The sequence below is a fragment of the Quercus suber genome, unplaced genomic scaffold (genome assembly GCF_002906115.3).
Source record: "Quercus suber isolate HL8 unplaced genomic scaffold, Cork oak 2.0 scaffold_650, whole genome shotgun sequence".
NCBI lineage: Eukaryota > Viridiplantae > Streptophyta > Magnoliopsida > Fagales > Fagaceae > Quercus > Quercus suber.
In genome coordinates this window covers 134817-156084 of record NW_027070091.1, presented here as the reverse complement: position 1 = coordinate 156084, position 21268 = coordinate 134817, and the positions used below count along the sequence as shown (strand labels likewise).

At 31.9% G+C, this 21268-nt stretch overlaps 1 protein-coding gene across 1 annotated transcript; it reads left to right on the top strand.

The window, feature by feature from the left end:
- The first annotated feature begins 15015 nt into the window (after positions 1 to 15015).
- On the top strand, positions 15016 to 20992 carry LOC112025320 (serine carboxypeptidase-like 13). The gene is made up of 14 exons (XM_024057972.2): positions 15016 to 15296; positions 15444 to 15589; positions 17393 to 17469; positions 17614 to 17736; positions 18014 to 18116; positions 18207 to 18244; positions 18393 to 18494; positions 18934 to 19020; positions 19109 to 19255; positions 19589 to 19660; positions 19735 to 19853; positions 20338 to 20451; positions 20562 to 20616; positions 20693 to 20992. The coding sequence occupies exons 1-14, from the start codon at positions 15154 to 15156 to the stop codon at positions 20774 to 20776; spliced, it is 1410 nt and encodes a 469-aa protein (XP_023913740.2). The 5' UTR covers positions 15016 to 15153; the 3' UTR covers positions 20777 to 20992.
- The last annotated feature ends 276 nt before the right edge of the window (positions 20993 to 21268 follow it).

Genomic DNA, 21268 nt, shown 5'->3' with positions numbered 1-21268 from the left:
TGAGTTAATTAAGAGTTTGGGGTTTATCTTTGTTTAGTTAGAAGACAATAAATAAAGATATTCATGATTTTGAAGTACAACATAGAGATTCAAAGTTTCTTGAAATAATCAGAGTAAAAAGAGTTTATCGCAAAAAAATGGACTCCCCACCACGTGCGGACCCATTACTCAATCAGTCATATTAGCACATAATACATATGTAACTCATGGGAAAAAAAAAAAAGCTTTTATTATTTAATTTATTTTACTAGATTTGAACTTTATTGGAAAATGAAAATAAGTCTCTTATCGTCAAATAATTAATTTGAAATTCAAATTCTACTTATGCAAAAAATTAATTGATGTTATATCCTAATGGTAAATAACAATTATCATTAGGTGCCAATTATTGCACACCTATTCTATTTGTTTTTATGTTGAAACTGAGGTTGGAGCCAACAGAAGAGTAGTTGGGTTTTTATAATCTGAGTACCAAAATTTAATAAGAAACCTGACCTTGTTGGTCCCTCTCTGTAATTTTGTCATGCTTACAGTCTGTGTAGTTCTTGCTCTCTATCTCTCTCTTAATTATTTTGGTCCTCATTTGATATTTTCATAACAGGGCAATTTGGATATACATCTATTTATGAAAAGTTACCGGAGTTAAAAGAGGAACCAAACTCCATTGGTCCCATCTGTTCCATCAGAGTGGCCTTGGGAGACCATATTCACTATTCAGTGGGTCATCACATAACCGTAAAAGGAAGGATGCTGTGAAAATGTAATTTTATGTTTTTGGTAAGGTAAATTTTGCATTTGTTATGAGCTTGGTGTCAAAAGTACTAAGAAACCTCAAAAAATTATTCTATAAGGTTTGCTGGCTAAAGTATTTAAAGTGTTTGTGATTTCAAAATTTTGGAATTAAGGCTTTTTTTTTTTTTTAGATTGATTTGGGATTAAGACTTGGTCGTTTGCATTTCCTGTTATCCTTATTGTGTATATTTTTAATTTTAGTTGAAGTTACCATACATTGTTTGGGCAAATGACACTTACATTGTCATTGTGTAAGGTCTCACCTTTTAGTGTCAATTACTTTTTCTTTCTTCTTCTTTTTTATTTTTTTAATGATAATTTAAAGATTTTATAGGAATATGAGATACTGCATGATATAAGGAAGCCATTATAGATTTTTTTTTTTAATAGAATTTCAACTGAAGGCGTTCTCTCTGGATAATAACTTTTTATCATCAGATCAAGACACTAAATTGGTTTTTTTGGTGTAGGCGGGGATTAAACCCCAAATCTCTTACTCAATCATTAGAGATTTTATCAGTTGAGTTAACTGGAACCCATAAAAAATTTAAATCAACTAGAAAATAGTCTGAATATTATAAACATGGGTAATTAAATTTTTTTTAATTAATATCATTAAAACTATCTTAGTCTATATAATATCTAATATCTAAAAGCTTAAGTCTAATATTATAAACATTTATTGTTGCTATATAAATTTAAAGGGTGGCCAAATCAGCCTAAACAAGAGGTAAGGTGTAGGATGAAATATCCTCCATCCACATAGTACAATATGATGTGATCAAATCTAGCCTAGCTAAACTATGAGCAATTTTGTTGCTATCTCTACGAATGTGAGAGTATGACAATTCTGAATAAAGTAATAGTTTCTTATTTTATTAAAGTCTTGTATTTATTTATATAAGTGATGAATTTACTTATATTTGCTTTCTCTTTAAGTAATTAAGATGCATTGAGGATGAATTGTTTGTAAAAAGCACTAGAAATATATTTCAACCACACATTACATTTTTTACAAAATAAATAGTGTAATTTAGAAAATCTAATATATTTTATCAAATATACTTTATTAGAAAGTAATCACATCATTTTGTGAATAGTTTGAGACTAATACTTATTAAGTCTCATCTATTATTTTAATTTTTCACTTAACAAAAAAAAAATCGTCAAATTTTTCAGTGCATCTAATATTTATTAATTAGTGATTCAATTAAAACTCTAATATAATTTCACCTAAAATAAAGTTGACTATATTAATATTTAATGATCCATATGGTGAAATTACATTAATTCTACCACGTGTAGCATATGTGCTGCATTAAGTCACTTGGCACAAAGCACATAACATGATACATAATGGAACTCTTAATATATGTTCCATTTTAAAAAAAAAGTATAAATTTATGTTATATGGTCAAAATAATTTTTTTTAATAAAAAAATTTGTTAATTTTATTGAAACTTTTTTTGGGATAGAATTTTAGTTGGATCAGTAAACTTAGGAATTAGACTTTTAACTAAAGTCAATTGTTTAACAATTAATAATAATAAACCTACTTGATGTGATAATAGAGTTTCATCCAAGTAAACTATGTCGATAATTAATGAATTGCAAGATAAAAATTAATTATACAAAGCTTTCCAAGCAAAACAAGAAATACGATAGAATTTGACAAACAAAAAACCCTAATTGCAAATATCTCCACTCTGAGAACTTTGTCCTCGACAATAAACAAGACCTTCCATGCTAAGTAATAAACCCTAAACGTATTCTATATAATCATCTGTCTCCTCTCTACACTCATCATAATAGACATACAGAAGATAAACAAGTCCAAATGTCAACACAGCAAGGGCTGAATACACAGAAAATATAAGATAAACAGCTTCACTTTCCAAATCCTTGTCTTCTTGATTGTTTGTGACGCCCACACGATCATACCATGGATACTTGAGAATTTGAAAGGCAGGATCAAAGAAATCATCAACCCCATGTAGAATCACTTGCATGCCCATCATGGTATATATCCCAGTCTACTATGTTTACACCATTGATTGATGTGTTTGTGTGATCACCAGGTAATTTTGTGACCACTTGGGGATGGCCATGCAAAAGGGTATCAATTTTGGACCCATAAGGAAGAGAATTCTCTAGAGTCTCTTTGTCAAGGTTTGATGGTGCAGTTTGATATTGAAGCAAAGTGAATGGATCATGTCGGTAGTTCAAAGAGTAGAAGGCTTTGTCAGTGGGGCAGAATACAGTGACTGTAGTGCTGAGGCTTTGTTGAGTTGATAGTAAAGCTTTAAAAGTCATGCCTAATAATGTCAGTGACATCTCGTTGTAGCCCTTGCTAGAGAGAGCGTTTGAGATGGCAGAAACGTGAAGGGGTTCATTGTTGGTTGTTTTAGAGGCTTGTGAGAGAGTTGGAAGAAGAAGGAGAAGAAAAAGAAAGAAAAGAAAGGAGAACTTGGCCATGGAAATTAAACCAATGAATTAAAGAAGAATCTGTATGTTAAACTTGTGAAAAATCTAAAAGAAGAGAAGCCAGATATGGGTATTTATAGGTTGATACTATCAGAGTTCTGCTTGAAGTCGGTTTGAAAATTGAGTTTGCATGTGTTTACACTTTCCAAGTCCAAGACGGGTTTGGAGTGTAATTAACAAAGGGAGATCTATCTTCTTCTTCTTCTTTTTTTTTTTTTTTTTTTTTTTTTTTTTTTTTTTTGAGAAAAAAGAAAGAAGATTTAGTTTTATTTGGAAGATGGAAAAATATTAAGGCTCCGCTTGGGAGGAGGGAATGGAATGGAATGGAAAGAATAATTTTAGAATATTCTTCCCTTCTTTTGTTTGGGAGTTTTAATGGAGGGAATGGAAAGTCCATTCCCTTGTTTGAGAGTTTAAGTGGGAGGGAATGAAATGGGTAGGAGAAAACACCCATTCCTTTTTATTCTCTTAAAACTTCAAATTTTCATTTCCCCCGAAATTTGGAGGAATGAGAAGAAATAGAATTAGATTTAATGATTTTTTTACTAAAACTCCTAAAATACCCCTATATATTCAACCCTTTATTTTAAAACAGAGGTTTAATAGTAATATTGTCATAAAATGATTCCATTCCATTCCTTCCATGTTGCTCCCAAACAAAATTACTTACATTCCATTCATTTTCATTCATTTCCATTCCTTTATTTTAAAACATTCAAACAAGGTTACTTAATTCCATTCTATTCCATTCTTTTCCCTTATATACATTCTATTCTATTTCATTCATTTCTATTCCCTTATGATTATCTCATTGCATTCCATTCCATTCCCTTATGAACTCCCAAGCAGAGCCTAAAGGGCCAATAACAAATATAGTTAATTAATCCCAACAAAACGAGGGTAAAATAAAATAAAAAAAAAAAAAAAAAAAACCTCAAAATTTTAGGCCTTTATTAAGATATTTGTAGTGGGCCTATGGGCCAAAGAAACGAGTGATTTTCAGCGTGATGGGCAAGTGATCTCCTTTATCCATAGTAAGTTATTTCCATATTTGAAAAAAAAAAAAATCGATTAAAATTTTAATCTACCTGAATATTACTATAAATAACTAAATAAGACTCATTTTCAAGTTATTATAGGAGTAATTCTTTGCAATAGTCTACTAACACTTGCTGTAAATATTTGCAAGTGTTTGGCAAGTGTTGCTATCTACACATTGCAAATATAAATCAGCCACCATCAACCACTACTAACAATTGCAAAAACCTACCCACTGTAATTCCATCCCATCGGCCACTATCATCCACCTACCCAAACACCCAAGAGCCACCAGAATCACCACCAACCACCAAATTACCACCAACCATTCAAAAAACAGCCATCAAAACCACCACTGGTCACCACCAAAGATTCAAAAAACCACCACCAGCTTCAAAAAACCAACAACTAACCACCAAATCATCGCTAACCACCCGAAAAACAACCACCAACAACCCAAAAATCCATATCAGAGAGACAAAAACCCCCTAAAACCATATCAAAAACCTAAAAAGAAAACCCACGAACAAAGAATCTAATTTGAAAATCCAACAACCTAGCAAATCTAATGGCAGCGAGATCAGAACAGCCACCGAAAGGATCAGAGCAGCCACCGAAAACCCAAGCCACCACTCAGCAGTCAGATTTCGATGACTTCATGAGAGAGAAGAGAGGAGGGAGGAGAGTGCGCCATTGGTGGGTGGCATAGGTTAGTGGGTGGCGCTATTAGGTTTTGGGAGAGAATGATCAGGCTGAGTTGTGAGAGAAAACAAAAAGGGAGAGAGTGCGTATGAGGGAGAGAGCATGAGAGTTATCAGGACTGAAATGTAGAAACAAATGTAAAATGTTTTATCGAAATTTGAAGTGTAAAATATTTTATGCAACTTTTCCTAGGTTGAGTTGGTTGACTAAAAATATTTTTCTTTTGAGCAAATATTTTACTTCAAAACAAACACTGTAAAAGAAAAAAAAAAAAAAAACAATCCTTTGCAATGTTACACTGTTACATAGTATTTAATTAAATGAGTATTGACAATTTAGTTTTCAAAATACATAGTATTATAATGCTCCTATGTTTGGATATTACACCACTAAAGTTTGGGGGTGTTTGAATTTTACACCCTAAAATTTCAAAATTTGAATTTTACCCCCTGAAGTTTAGGATGTTTGGATTTTACACCCTAATGTTTCAGAATTTGGATTTTACCCCTTAAAGTTTGGGAGCGTTTAGATTTAACACCCTTAAATTCTAAAACTTTAGGATGTAAAATCGAAATATCCCAAAACTATGGGGAGTAAAATCCAAACATCCTTAAAATTTAGGGAGTAAATTCCAAATTTTGAAATGTCAGGGTGTAATATCCAAATAATCTCAAATTTCAGTGTGTAAAATCCAAATTCTGAAACTCCAGGATATATAATTCAGATACCCCAAACTTTAGGGGTATAATTTGCAATTTACCCTCTAAAAAAATATCAAAATGGAGATTAGTGATTATCTCATTACAAAATGTATAAATTCAAAAATTTTAATTTTAAAATTATATGTAAAATATGAATTTATGGATCAATAGTAGATAACATCTAATTAATACAAAATTTAGCATGTAGAATAATTACTAAGAACAAAGAGAATATGTACTCCAATGGTTGAGCTCTTAAAATATTAATCTAATAAAAAATTAGTATAAATTATATAGTTGATCCCTATCTTTTATACCATATTTCAATTTGGTATTTAACCTTTCAATTATGTCAATTTGTTCTTTGACCTTTCAATGTTGTGTCAATTTGGTCAATGCAATTTCCCTTAGAAAAATCTGATGTGTTAAATGGAATAATAAAAAATTATTTTTTCTGTCATATTAATTGCCAACTGTGTAGCCACGTTAGATTAAAAAAATTAAAATTAAAATCCAAATTTTATGTTCATACGTGATTCAGATTACATCTCCCTAAAAGTTTTAAAATTTCTAAAATCCCTAAAAGGCTAAAAATCCATCTAATATTGGCATTGATTCTCATCGGTGTTATAATATATTCTAATATTATTCGTTGATGATTTTCTAAGCTGATCTAAGTATTTAACAAAGTCACAAAGGATGAGCCAAATTCATTTTTTAAGTAAAAACCTTTTTTCGTTTCTTTTGTTTGGCTTGTTTCCTTCTTTGATGCATCATGATTTCAACAAGAAATGAGAAATGTGCAGATGGTGAGAAAGAGGAGAGAAGGGGTGTGACGTTGAGGTTGATCAACGAGGATAATGTTGTTGTTCCTACCATTAGCTTTAGAGGATTTGACAGTTGCATTACGATTTTTTCAGTCAGTGGGGCTGGGTTTTAGGGATTTTAGAAATTTTAGAAACTTTTAAGGAGATGTAATATGACTCACGTGTGAACATAATTTTTTTTTTAACCTACCATGGTTGTACAGTTGGCAATTGACGTGACAGGAAAAATATTTTTTATTATTCCATTTCACACATTATATTTTTTCATCAAAGGATAACATTGGCACGATATTGAAAAGTTAAAGGCCAAATTGATATAATTAAAATGTTAAAAACTAAATTGAAATATGATATAAAGAGTAGGGTTTAACTATATAATTTACCGTAAAAATTATGGAGTGGTGTAATATTTCAACCATTATAATAAATTTAATATTTTAGCTGATACATACATGCATACATACATATATATATATATATATATGTGTGTGTGTGTGTGTGTGTGTGTATATATAATATATATATATATAGAGAGAGAGAGAGAGAGAGAGAAGAGAGAGAGAGAGAGAGAGAGAGAGAGAGAGAGAGAGAGAGAGAGAGAGAGAGAGAGAGAGTTGACTTTACAACACTCAAATTTTTTATTTTTATTGAAATGTTGGATTATATCTTTTTTTTTTTTTAATTTTTTTTTTTTTATATATTTGTGGGGTTAAAAGCCCAAATTTATATATTGGGCCTTAAGCCCAATTTAAAGATTAGGGTATGTCCGAAGAGTAGTAAATGATTGAGAAAAGCCTCAGATTGGAGAATCATGCAAGGAAATGATCGAGGAATATAGTCCGAAGAGTGTGTCTTCCTCGGATATAAAGAATATCGGTCAAGCAAGTACCTAGGAGGTTTGGGTGACCTTCCTGGTAATTCCAACGATAAGGATAAATTTCAGGCACGTATAAAGATGATAAGAACAGTGAAATATCTAAAGGAAAAGCTGCTACCACCGCATTAAATACACTGCAGTAACTTTTCTGACCGCATTAATGTGGAGAATACCCCTAAACAGTACAGTCTCAGTTACCACCACTCATGAAGAACCAACGAAGATACCTGATGGAACATATACTCAAGTGAACGTTTAGATGAAAAACAAGTGAACGATCAAGATAGTTTAAAAGAAAACTATATAAGTGTAAGAGACCTCTTATAGTGTGGGGGATTGGAAAAAAGAGAGAGGAAAAGAGAATGAAGGTTTACTGTAACTCTAAGAATTATATAAATAAAAGTTTGTCTTCTCGGACAACAATTTATTCAAGTTTCAAGTTTATTCTTGCACTTATTTATCTGTTGAACCTTTATTGAACATTGTTTAATTCACAATCAGTCCAGCTCTTTCACCCACTCTCTACAAATTCATTATATTGGGTTCGTTGGGCTCATTCCATATCTTTTGGGCCTGGGCTACAAATCTTGACCCTACAATATCTATTTGCAAATTTCAAGATAATCAAAGATAAATAACTATCTCATCTATCAAAAATATAACTTTAAAGTTTTTGTATTTTAAAATTTTGAGTAAAAGATAGCTTTGTGGATCAAATAGTAATTAATAATATTTAATATTTGATTCCAAATTTAGAATGCTTATTAAAAATATAGAGAATATGTAATCCAACGATTATTAGATTATATGTATTTATATATATATATATATTCCTAAACTTCTTAAATTCAAATTAATAGATGTAACAACTAACAACTAAATGTGATATTAATAATTTAGATTAAAGACATGCACAAGGAATGTATATGAAGTTACGAAAAATACATAACAAATCATACAATGGAATTGTAAAATTCCTTTCTTCTTAAAGTAGTGAACCTCAATTCAACATTCCCAAACACCTCAAGCACAAATTTGATAATTTCTCATTTTATAATTTGCAAAACTCAGGTAAAAGCAAGAATTATGTAGAATCTCAGATGATTCTTTTTTTTTGGCTAGGTAAGTGTTTATGCAGGGGATTGAACCCCTGAGTTGATAGGTCATTAGGAGACCGGGTACCCCTTGGGCCAGCAGGCCCAATAGAATCTCAGATGATTCAATTGAATTTTTTTCCTTGTATGAAATGAGAGGTTTCAAATCAATGGTCGTCTAATTATTATGGGAGGAATTTTTTTAACTAGTTTAGATTGAAGGAGTGAAAGGAGAAGTAGAATACAGTTGACCATAACTCTGTAGAGTAGTCTAGAGATTCATTAGAACGTGTGAATCCATTATTAATTCTTTTTTTTAAATACTAAATATTTTAATACACTTTTTAAATACTAAATATTTTAATACACACAAAGAAAGAGAAGAAAAAGTTTTAAACAAACTAACATGCGAATACACCATTGATTTGTATACTGTGTGATTTATTGTGATGGAGATATAAAGATATACCAATTATTGAGCTTTAATTTAAAGGGTAAAATATCATTTTCGTCCCTAAACTATCACAAAAGTTCGTTTTTCGTCTCTAAATTTTCAAAAGTTCTATTTTCATCCCTAAACTATCACAAAAGTTCGTTTTTCGTCCCTAAACTTTCAAAAGTTCTATTTTCGTCCCTAAACTTTTCCAAACGTATTGATTTTCGTCCCTCCCACATCAGCACTCTGTCAAGCCACGTCAGCACTCCGTCAGAACTTTTGAAAGTTTAGGGACGAAAATAGAACTTTTGAAAATTTAAGGACGAAAAACGAACTTTTGTGATAGTTTAGGGACGAAAAACGAACTTTTGAAAGTTTAGGGACGAAAAACGAACTTTTGTAATAGTTTAGGAACGAAAATGATATTTTACCCTAATTTAAAAGAAGGGGGGCGAGTGATCTTCAGAAAGTGGGCCACGTGTGAAAGGAAGAAGGTTTCGAGTTTAGAGTTTTGAGCAATAATTTAGCACCCACCAACCCACTCAATATTAGACAAGCATGAACGTCACTAATGCTTTGTACCACACATTTTGCACACTTTACTATTATTGTCCTCTGAAGTAAATTGCGAGGGGCTGTTTGTCATTATCTTAATAATAATAGTCCCAGACTCACAGTACGGTTAATGGGACAAGGATTTTAGTTCATGTCTAACCAAATTTTTTTTTCCCTTACTAACTTCAACTTGGACTGGTTGTTCAACCGAATATCAGGCTTCGGTGTTGCAAAGTCAGGGATTGAATTTTTTCCTTTTTATTTATTTATTATAGATATGATATAATTTTAATATATAATGCCTATTCGTGATAATTGTTATTTACCAATAGGTCATAACATCAATTAATTTTTTGTATAGGTGAAATTTGAATTTCAAATTTCTTATTTGAAGATAAGAAACTTATTCTTATTTTATTTTATTATTATTATTATTTTTTAGAAATAATTACAACATGCTACTAATTTCGTAATTCAAATCCTTCTCTCTAGACCTTTAAAAACTTTGTGTATAGGGATGTACAAATTCAATTACAAGACCTTTGGCATTTATTCTCATTTTCTAATAAAGTTCAAATCTAGCAAATTAAATTAAATAATAAAAGCTTTTTTTTTCCCATGAGTTACATACGTATTATGTGCTAATATAATTGATTGAGTAATGGGTCCGCACGAGGCGGGGGGTTAACTTTTTTTGCGATAAACTCTATTTACTCTGATTTTTTCAAGAAACTTCGAACCTCTAAGTTGTACTTTAAAATCATGAATATCTTTATTTATTGTCTTCCAATTAAACAAAGATAAACACCAAACTCTTAATTAATTCATTATTTCAGTCAACACAACATTTTTTTAAACATTATTTAAATCAAAGTAGGACATAGCAATCTTCGCCTATATGAACACCATTGTCCTCAAGGTCCTTTCTTCTTTTTAAATTCTTTAAATCCACAATCTTATCATTTGGGATAATTAAACATGTTGGAATAATATATTAATTTTCAAGCAATACTGAACATCTTTGATGATTTTTTCCTTACAGTAATTGGGAAAGAATTATACAACGCCACTAAACACTTGAGCAAACTTAATTTGTGATTTGAAAAAATCCTAAACCATTGACCATCCAAAACTATATCACAAAATAAGAACAGAGATTGATTCGTACGCCTAACATCCTTGCGGCTGAAACCATATAGTTGGCATTTTCCTTCAAATTAAATAGTGTCAATAGTACTTTCTCCTGTAGGTTCCAGTTAGTTCAATTCGTAAAGTCTGTGATGATTGTATAAAAAATTTGGGATTCAATACTTGCCATAAGTTAAAACTCTTTCAAAAAAAAAAAAAAAAAGGTACTTTCTCCTTCTTTGGAGTCTGGTGAAGTCCAAAACTTTAATCAACCCTTGAAATCCACTTTCCATCCCCTTACGAGGGAGTCCAATTCGACATCATAAGGAGGTAGAAAGATTGTCAAGTAGTCCTGAGCCTTTCCACCATTAGCATTTGCTTCTTCACCTCCATCATTGTGCTTTTGATTATTGAAGCTCACTCCTTACCAAAAAAATAACTTTTGTGAGTTGGTTGAACTGGGCATTCAATGTGAAGAACATATGCTATGTTCCAAGTTCCAACCATAACTATTTCTTGCCTGATTCTAATACCAATTTTTTCCAATTTTTTACATGCAAAGGTAATATAGTGAGTAATGGAGAGTATGATTTCGAAACCTGAACTGTTCATAAAAACCCAAAAAATGAAATGTTCAAGATTTTTGAAGTCGGACTGAAGTTTAACCAAGGTCAAACCATGATGACATCATAAATGATCTAATACTTCATTAAATACAAAAAATAAAACAATTTGTAAAAATGAACAGTCTTGATTTTTTTTTTAAAGAATATATATTTATATATATATATATATATATCTATCGAGCACAATACTAGCATCTATCAAGATTAAATGAAGGACCTCAACAATAGCTTGACACCTCTCGATCTATCGAGCTACGCTGATCCAAAATTCTCATATCAGACTTCCGGCCTATGATGACTTGGATTACTAGGGTTTCATTCACTAAACTCCTATTAAAGCTTTATTTTTCAAGTCATCAGAAACACAGAGACTCAATTAGAGGACTCGTATACTTTTGGAGAGGCCACTGCGTTCTTGTATGCCTTAGGGTTTTGTATCCAAGTGCTTCCAGATCTTCAACGTGTATTGAAGTGAAGAACTTTACATCCAACAACAAACATTAGTTGCTGGAAACTTAGTCACGTACTGGGATCCATGCAAAGGGAAGAAATTTCTCCAAGATCAAGTTCAATTGGAGATTGGAGTGAAGGTTCAACTTTAGGTTGGTACTTTGGGATAGTCCAGATTAGTGGTAAGATTCCTTGTATCTGTAATTGCTTGATTCTTGATTACTGATTCTTGGGAGTAGTGACCTGAAGAAAATCACTCGATAGAGTTTTTGCCTTGTGAGAAGTTTTCCCCATTAGTCAACAAATCACTGTATTAATTTTTTTTTCCACTACACTTTAGTTTATTTGGTGATTTATGTGCGCCTCCACGATTTGCATGTAATTTGACCTAATTAATTAACTTGGATAATTGAATTAATTATTTGGGGTCAATCTATAACCCAACACAAACAATCTTCTTTTCAAAATATCTAGCAAATACCAATCTTTTTGAACTCGAGTTCTATGTGTATTTTTAAGTGGAACTCGATATTCCTAATGTCTAGTTCTGCGCAAAATTTTCAAAAAAATTTAAGCGGTAAAGTACGCATAAAACTTGACATTGCTAATCTAAAATAAGGGTATTTTGCTACATATTTTGAAAAAGGGGTTTGTTTGGCTATATATTTAAAAAATTAAGGCTAAATATCAAAATTTTCCCCAAGTCTATTAACCATAGTTAATATATGATTAGTCTACGGTTTAGCCTCTTAAAAATACTCAAATTGGGTTCATTGTAACACAAGAATTGAGTTTATGGTAAAGATGTAGCCCTTAAGGTTTTCTTTTGTGGAGTAGGCCCTTAGGCTGAACCACAGAATTTTTCATGTGTTTTTGTGTTACTTTTTATGCTTCCACTTTCGCATCAAATTTTTATCCCTTCCAATTTATTTATCATGTGTAAACCTTGGCTTTGAAAAAGATACAACCTAACTTCAAAGAATCAATCAACAAAATTAATTATAAGAGCGCTCACAATGGGGTTAAAATAAAAGCACAAGACACCTACAAGGACCATGATGCCTGACAAAGCAATTTGGAAAAAAAAAAATGGCAAATGTTAACAAGCACTGTGTAGTGCTTGTTAAGGTTGGACTAATATATGTCTCACTTAATAAAAAAATTAGATAAATAGAGAAAAATGCATAAAACTGACCACACAGTCTATTTTATTTTATTTTTCTTTCTTTGAAGTTGGTCCCACAGCCTATAAAGTTACAAAATTAAAAGACAAAAAATTACAAAAAAAGGGACAAAAAAGCTACTGTTAACAAGTATCTTAACGAATAGGGCACCTTACGACGTCATTAACATAACCCAAAAGAGATTGCCAGAGAATCTATTAGGATTGCTGGCATGTGCTAGTGTGTTAGTTGGAATGTCAGTTAGTTTGTCAATTTTGGAGAGAAGTGATACTATTGTATATAAAACTAATAAGGATCATAATGAGAAATATCCAGAAAAGTCAACTGTTAACCTAATTGCTCTTATCTCTTCTCTCTCAATTCTCTCAACTCAGCAGGCTAGTTAAGTAACTGTCTTTCTTCTCTCTTCTAAATTCTGATTAGCCAAGAACTTAACAAAATCCGTATTGCATTTACTCAAAACATCTGGACCTAATTAATTAATAATGTGCATTCCATTTCCATAAATGCATGGAACCTACATGTAAAAAAGTTGGTTGTACCTATTGTTGGAAAAACACATGAAAGATACAGTTTTGTATCTCATACAAAACATACGCAGCGAAAAATTAACAGATCTACTTCATTCGCAATTGATAACATGTACTATGTAAATTTCAGAATTTAAGAACAAGATAGTGTAACTTGGTGCTGTGAAATTGAAAACCAACGATTAGAAGTACTTGAGAACACTTTTAATCTTCATTCTAATTTCACTTTTACCCAAGAAGTATGGTCTCTCAATCAGTTTACACGTATATGTTTAAGCGAAAATAAGAGAGTGGCTTACACTCACATAAACACCATTTTCATACATATGAAAATTTTGTATGTTTCTCTCCTTATATATAACTGATTATCTAATTGAGCTAGTTTTTTGGGCCATTCCAATTAAGCTTTAGTATATGGCTTAGAGTGGGACCAAAAGGAACAAATAAGACACTAGCTCTAATGGGTTTTGGGCTTTTCTGTCAACTCTTGAGAAGTCCAAAATTACCATTAATTATATTTAATACCACTATATAAATATAATTGCACTCTAGGCCTTATTAATAAATTATATCCCAAGACTTTATTATACATTCAACCCCTTCATTAAAATATTCGTAGTAATACAAAGTCATGAATGTTGATTATCACTTTAAAGATTACTACATCTTAATTCTTAAGTACCCAATTTAGTCCTTTAAGTTATTCATCATATATTTATGAAATCCAATTTCATAAATATATATACTTTAGTAACTTCTTACTAAACTAGTTAAGCCTAACATTCTGAATAACCAAACTCATTAAACTTATTTTAAAGGAATATTTTATATCTTCGTTAAGAGATTATGAATTCCATCTTGTGAATATATGTTCTTTCAACATTAAATGTGGCTGCCCAACATACTGAGGTTTTGATCGTGACTTCAGATCTTACTCTTGATATATCAAAACAACTTACATTTCATGATCAAATTCATTATTCTCTCAGGATTAAGATTTTATGTAAATAGAAGTCATGAAATTTGTTATTTATTTGACAGTCATTAGTAGAATAATAAATCTCACAGCGGTCTAGTTCAATATGTCTTAACACTTAAAACATATCAATATATTAACTAGAAATCTCCACTTCCATGATCAAGACAAATCATCTTAGTTAATATGTTATAGTCTTTGCAGATGAAATACCCAATTTCATCACTAACTACAAACTAAAATTCTGAATTTATAAAGAACTTGCGATTTATATTTTCTGTGACTAAACTAAATCACACAAATCACATACTATGCATCTTGTAGACTATATGATAATATCCAAATATTCATATTACCATTATTTTAAATAATATAAAATAATTTTATTAATTACAACATAATATCATATATAATATCATACATAGTATCATACAATAGGATTTAAAGGGCACAAATCCTAAAACCTATCTAATTTTGTACATATTCAGATTGATAGTTCATAAGTTTGAATGGCAAGTAGAGAGAACCTTAGTTGTACCTATCCACGTTGTGAATGACTTTAATATCATGAAAAAGTAAAGTGAAGCCCCAGTCCTATAATAGGTACAGATGGCAGGTCTTTGTAAACGTAGATTTTACTTTTACTCGAAAAAGTTAAGTTGCTTGTTCCTATACACAATAGACCTAAAGCTAGCTGGTCTTACCCTTTTCCTTTCCCTTTAATTTCCCCCATTTTTTCATTCACCAGAGACGATGTTGAACTCAAATGGTTTCCTACCTAGGCAATATTTGCAACTTTTGGTTCTATTGCTTTCAGCTGGCATTGCAATGTCAGGTTCAGTTGTCAAGACTCTACCGGGTTATTCTGGTGATCTCCCGTTTACACTTGAAACTGGGTGAGCTTCTTTTTTAACAAGTAAAATACACGTAATGTTGCTTTTTTACTTCATAGAAGTTCAATGCAATCTGTTGGTAACAACATTGAGCTCTGGGGGTTCGAGTGGTATTAAAAAGAAACCACTGACATTGGTTTTTGGTGGCAGATATATTGGGGTTGGGAACACCGAAGATGTGCAGCTATTTTACTATTTTGTTGAGTCTCAGAGGAGTCCAGCACAAGACCCTGTTGTGCTTTGGCTTACCGGAGGCCCTGGCTGTTCTACTCTCTTGGCATTCTTTTATGAGAGTGGTATTTTTTTTTGCACTACTGCATAATCTTGCGCAGCTTTAGAAAGGCCTTTAATATATATAATAAGCGAAAATATAATATTGGTGTCTGAGGTTTATCTAATTAAGTGTTTTTGATTCATGAGTTTTTGAAGTTTGAAAAATGAGCATTATTAGTTTTTCTGTTCTGTTGCTTTTGTTAGCATTTTTGCTAACGTGGCTAACGAAACAAGTAACATTTTTTAAGTGTTATGGCAGTATTTTAATATTAAAAAATTCGAATGGGGATGGCTTTTTCTTGTTAGTTTTTGTATTCCTCTGTTTGGTTTGGTTTGTTTATTTTTTTTGTCTTTATGGAGTAAACACAGTTGGGTGTTTCTCCTTTATACTTGTGTACTTTGTTTACGTTTACTAATATAGTTCAGTCGTTTTATCTATAAAAAAAAAAAAAAGCCAACTCAACCAAATTGGCCGGTCACCTAAAAGAGTTCCAATAAGTCCTTTCTTGCCCCGCCATCCACCGTCCCTGTACTTTGCCCAGCCACCCATGGCGCCACTATCCCCAACAATATGGAGGTCCTCCAAAAGTCCTAGGATGTTATCGAATTTCCCCATGAAAAGTTCATCTTGACATTGATTTGTTATTTCTAGTGTGGGTCTCTGTTCAAATTTTGAAGTAAGATACCATGGGAAGTGTGGGTCTTCGAATCTTAGTTTTAATTTATTGCTAGTGTGGGTCTTTATTTTATTTTATTTTTCTTTTAGTTATATGGTATTGAGTTAATGTTCAAAGTTGAATTTAAAAAGCTTAAACTGTGGTGGGTATGTCAAATTTGAAGCAGTAGTGTAGTGTCGGTAGCTAAAGTCTTTTTATTACTTTTCAAGCAAAATTTGCTTCATTTTCTGGTGATGTTGTTAAGTGCAAAATTTCTTCTTGTTGTTGCATATAGCCAAGAGATTCGAGGATGTGGTGTTCACATCATGATCTTTGGAAGTCTTATTGGGGATGGTGGCGCTATTGGTGGGGTTTTGGGACTCTTTAGGTTACCGGTCAGTTTTACTGTGTTGGTTATTTTATTAGAATATGCCTTTAATTTTTTAATATTAAAAAACTACCATGTCACTTAAATAATGTCACTTCATTAATCCATTAGCCACATAAGTAAAAATACTAATGAAAGTTAATAGAATGATCAATAATACTCATTTTTTAAATCTCAAAAACCAATAGCATTCACTTAAAACTTTAAAGACAAAAAACACTCACTAGGTAAACTTAAAGAACTGACATTGTAGTTTTGCCTATAGTCTATATACCTTTTAGTATTATCCAAAATTGAAAAGCATGATTTCTTTAATTCTAAATGTGCTCATGATTATTATATTTTAGAGAGAGAGAGAGATCAGTTAGGGTCTCCAGTGTCCTTGTCCTCTCACTTCTTAGTCATTGTTGACATTCCTTAAATTTGTTTTATTTCTTCGACTGCCAGGCCCAGACCAAAATCAGGGTTGGTACTTGGTACTTGGTAGGCTTCGGCCTTTGAGTTTCATTTGTTGGGCTGAGTTTCTGTGACCCAAGTCCACAATAGTTTGCTGAGTGATTATGTTTTTTTTTTTTTTTTGATACAAAACATTCTCTTTATGATAATTATTCTTTATTATTAGGACAAGATACTAATTAGTTTTCAGTCCATGTGAGGATGTGTGATTAGTATTACTTCAATAATATAATTATATATATATAAAAAAAAAAAGTGTGACATATTGATGATGCTTACAAAATTAAAAGCCTTGCCACTTTCTTTTTATTTTCAATTTCGTGCAGGTCCTTTGGGTTTCACTTACTCTGATTACAATGGGAGCTTACCTTCCCTTCATTTGAACCCATACACGTGGACGAAGGTACGAAGTTAATCTCAGCAGAAAGTACACTGAATTTGTTTTTTTTTTTTTTTTGTTCACGTAGAATTTTAGACTTGTACAGCAAATATATATAATCTTAGACTTTCTCGTCATGTAACTTAAGGGTGGCAACAAATTTTGCAGGGCCTCAACATAATATATGTGGATGCACCGGTTGGCACAGGATTTTCTTATTCAAACACCTCAGAAGGCTACCCCAGTGGGGACGTAAAATCAGCAGTACTCACCTATGAGTTTCTAAGAAAGGTGTATAATAAATAATTTTTCTTTTTTGGTAAAAAAAACAAGTCCGATAAACTCAAGAACATCTGTTCTGATATTATGATAAATTATCAACTGTCGCAAAAAGCTAAGTTATTAAGAAATGATAAATTTAATCATTTTAACTATTAATCTAATATTTCTTGAAAAGCTCACTAAGACATTTAAGCATGATGGATTGTATTAGATTGTTTGATTCATATAAATGTCAAATACTTTAATCCAAATCTTTCGGACTATGAAATCTCAAGCTGTAATGCAGTGGATGGTGGAGCACCCACAGTTCAAGACAAATCAACTCTATATAGGTGGCGATTCGTATTCGGGCATAACTGTTCCTTTGGTTGTTATGGAAATATTACAGGGTAAATTATGTTCATAAGAACCAGTGTCTAAAATTTAGAGTGAGCTATTTTTTTTTCACATTGGGTCAACTAATAATTATGGAATTTCAGGCAATGAAATTGAAGGCATTCCACGCATGAATCTGAAAGTAAGTAATATAATTCTGTAACACGAGTTAGTTCAGTAAATTTAGATTTTATCTCCTTTATTCTAGAGGTATAATTATTTTCTTTCTTATTTTGAGTTCCATGAAAAGCAAGTTATTCTAATAAGTGATGTACTTTGAATTGGAACAGGGTTATGTGCTTGGGAACCCAAAAACAGATACTTACCTTGATACTAATTCAAGAATTTCCTTTGCTTACCATTTAGGTCTTATTCCAAATGATCTCTATGAGGTGAGTTGATGACATATGTTCATATTATGTTATCCTCCCCCCACCCCCATATATTATGAGATGAGAGAGGTCAAGCCTTGGTGTGATGGCAAGTGCCTTCCACCTTAAGATTGCCATTAATCACTTCTCTAAGATCCGGCAAAAATATAAACTTTGTGCACTGTATGACTTTCTTTATTTTAAATTCTAAGATGAGCCCATGGATTAATATAAACATGTCAATCTTGAGGCTCATAAGATTTTAGCAGTTGAAGTGATGGTGCATACATCAAAATATGTATGTTCTTGTCCAAAGAAATTGTTTCCACTTTCAGATTGAAATTTTATGTTTCTATTACTTGATCATTGTTTTACATTTCCTTTTTATGCTTCGTGATGTTACTTCCTTTAAATCATTTTATGGTATCGTTTTAGTCTCTAATCTCGTATGCTATTCTAGAATGTTAAAACAAGCTGCAATGGCGATTTTGTGAATGTGGATTCAAGCAATGAACAATGTGAATATGCTCTTCTAATCATCAAAGAGGTTAGCAAACTGACACAGTTGTCTCACAATGTCTTCATCAATATAGCTAACTTTGGCAGAGAGGATCAGTGACCTTTTAAAATTGCAGTTAATCCTTGAAATAAATCTTCAACACGTTTTGGAACCTTCATGCTCAATGACATCCTGGAAATCAAATTCCGAAAGAAGATCACTAAGAAAACAGTCCAAAGATCTTCTCCTTTCACAGCCAAAAGGTTCTGCATATTGGTGTCGGGTAACTCTCTAATATGCATGTGTGCGCATGTGTTTGACTTCGCTTTTGTGTGCATGTATGTGTGTTTGTGAAAGGCGCAGTTTATCCTCTCCATTTGAAATGGATCGATTTCATGGTTTGAATTATATATTACAAATCTAAAGATGCATCTAGTGAATTGTCATGTAACATTCAAAATGACGTAGCATTCTATATACTATAAGATCCAGGAAATAAAATCTTAGCCTTGAAATAGATTTTCTTCATTTCAATCTTCTTGTTCTACTTGTGCAAGCAGCATTTTACCTCCTTAAATGAGTTCAACACATACTTAATTTATTTACTATTTGTCAGAATTATCGACATGTTCTTTCTGGCATCTGGGCAAACGATAAGACTGTCCAAGAAGCTCTTCATATTCGAGAGGTAAGTGAAAGTTATGAGTTATAATATTCCATTATAAAAAATTCACTAAACAAGAACTGTATAATGCTAATTAGGGAACAAAGGACCAATGGAAGATGTGCAACAGCAGTTTGTCTTACACTCAGGAGTTCTCAAGTGTTATTGCTTATCACCAAAATTTTACTCAAGCAGAATTAAGAGCTCTGATATACAGGTAAATTTACCTCATAAATGTGCAAATCTCAGCCATTAACTGGATACAGATATAATATATATTAAATAGCATATTAACTCTAGTAAACTATTTAGGTTTTGTGGTCCTATGAGAAACATGGTTCAGAAAGCTATCTAAGCTTTATAAATTCACTAGATAGCTGAGGAAACCAGAATACAGTTGAATTGGTGAGCTTAATGGCCACAGCAACATAATGATGTAGGAAGTAGGAACTAGTTAAAATTGTTTAACCACTTGACTGCAAGAGGGTATTGAAATAGATTCATGAATTAAATTTCAAATCTAAAGGTATCTCTAGTACTACATTATGACATGACACTCCGTACATTGTCAGATTCTAGAAATTGAGTCCATTTAAAATGAAATGAAGATGATTCCATTCTGTCCATATCACGTTTTTAGGGACCAGTAGTCCTGAGTTATTTCAGCTCTTCTTATAAATTTCATTTTTGAATTCTCACAGTGGTGATCATGACATGTCTATTCCACACATTGGCACACGAGAATGGATAAGATCTTTTAATATGACTTTAATGGATGCATGGCGAGCCTGGTTTGTTGATGCTCAAGTTGCAGGGTTGGTGTTAAATTTTGCAAAAATGATGCATTTTATTCCTTTTGTTCTTAAGTTTGAGATATGTACAATTAGCCCAAAGTCAGTTACTTATACTTACCTGTTTCAATTAGATACACCGAGGAGTATTCAGAAAATGACTATGTTCTAACATTTGCAACCATAAAGGCAAGAAAAACCCTTTACCTGACTTCCCCATGATGGATTGGAATAAGTGCTTACAATATCTTTTCTTATTGTACAGGGAGGGGGTCACATAGCTGCAGAATACAAGCAGAAGGAGTGTGCTGCCATGCTTGATAGATGGTTCGCCTATTACCCTTTATAGTTACTTGGGAGTTCTTGCACCATGGAGCTATTTGATAATTATTTATAGATAACTTTTATTTAGTTCTACTTAGCGTGCGTTTGGATTGCAATTAAAATTATAAATTATTTCACTATTTAGCTTATTTTTGCTATTATTCATGGGTCCTACTGCACTTTTTGGTACTATTTATGAGCCCCAGTGTACTGTTTCAATTAACTTTTACCTTTATCTACAGTACTTTTAGTAATAAGTTTTAGTTTCAGCAAAATAAGCGGTATCCAAACAGATCCTTCGTATTAGAACATCAGAATAAATTCAATAAGGATCTGGTGTCTAAGATCCAGCAAGCCTAATGTGATATCAGTCCAGTGCAAAAACTTTCCTTGAAGATCAGAACAAAAGCCCATTATTTTAAAACGTTCTTTTAGTATTAATAAAGTCAAATAGTCTTTATTTAGTGTCTAGGATAAATCAAACTTTATGTTTTATTTTTCCTAGGCAAACAAATAC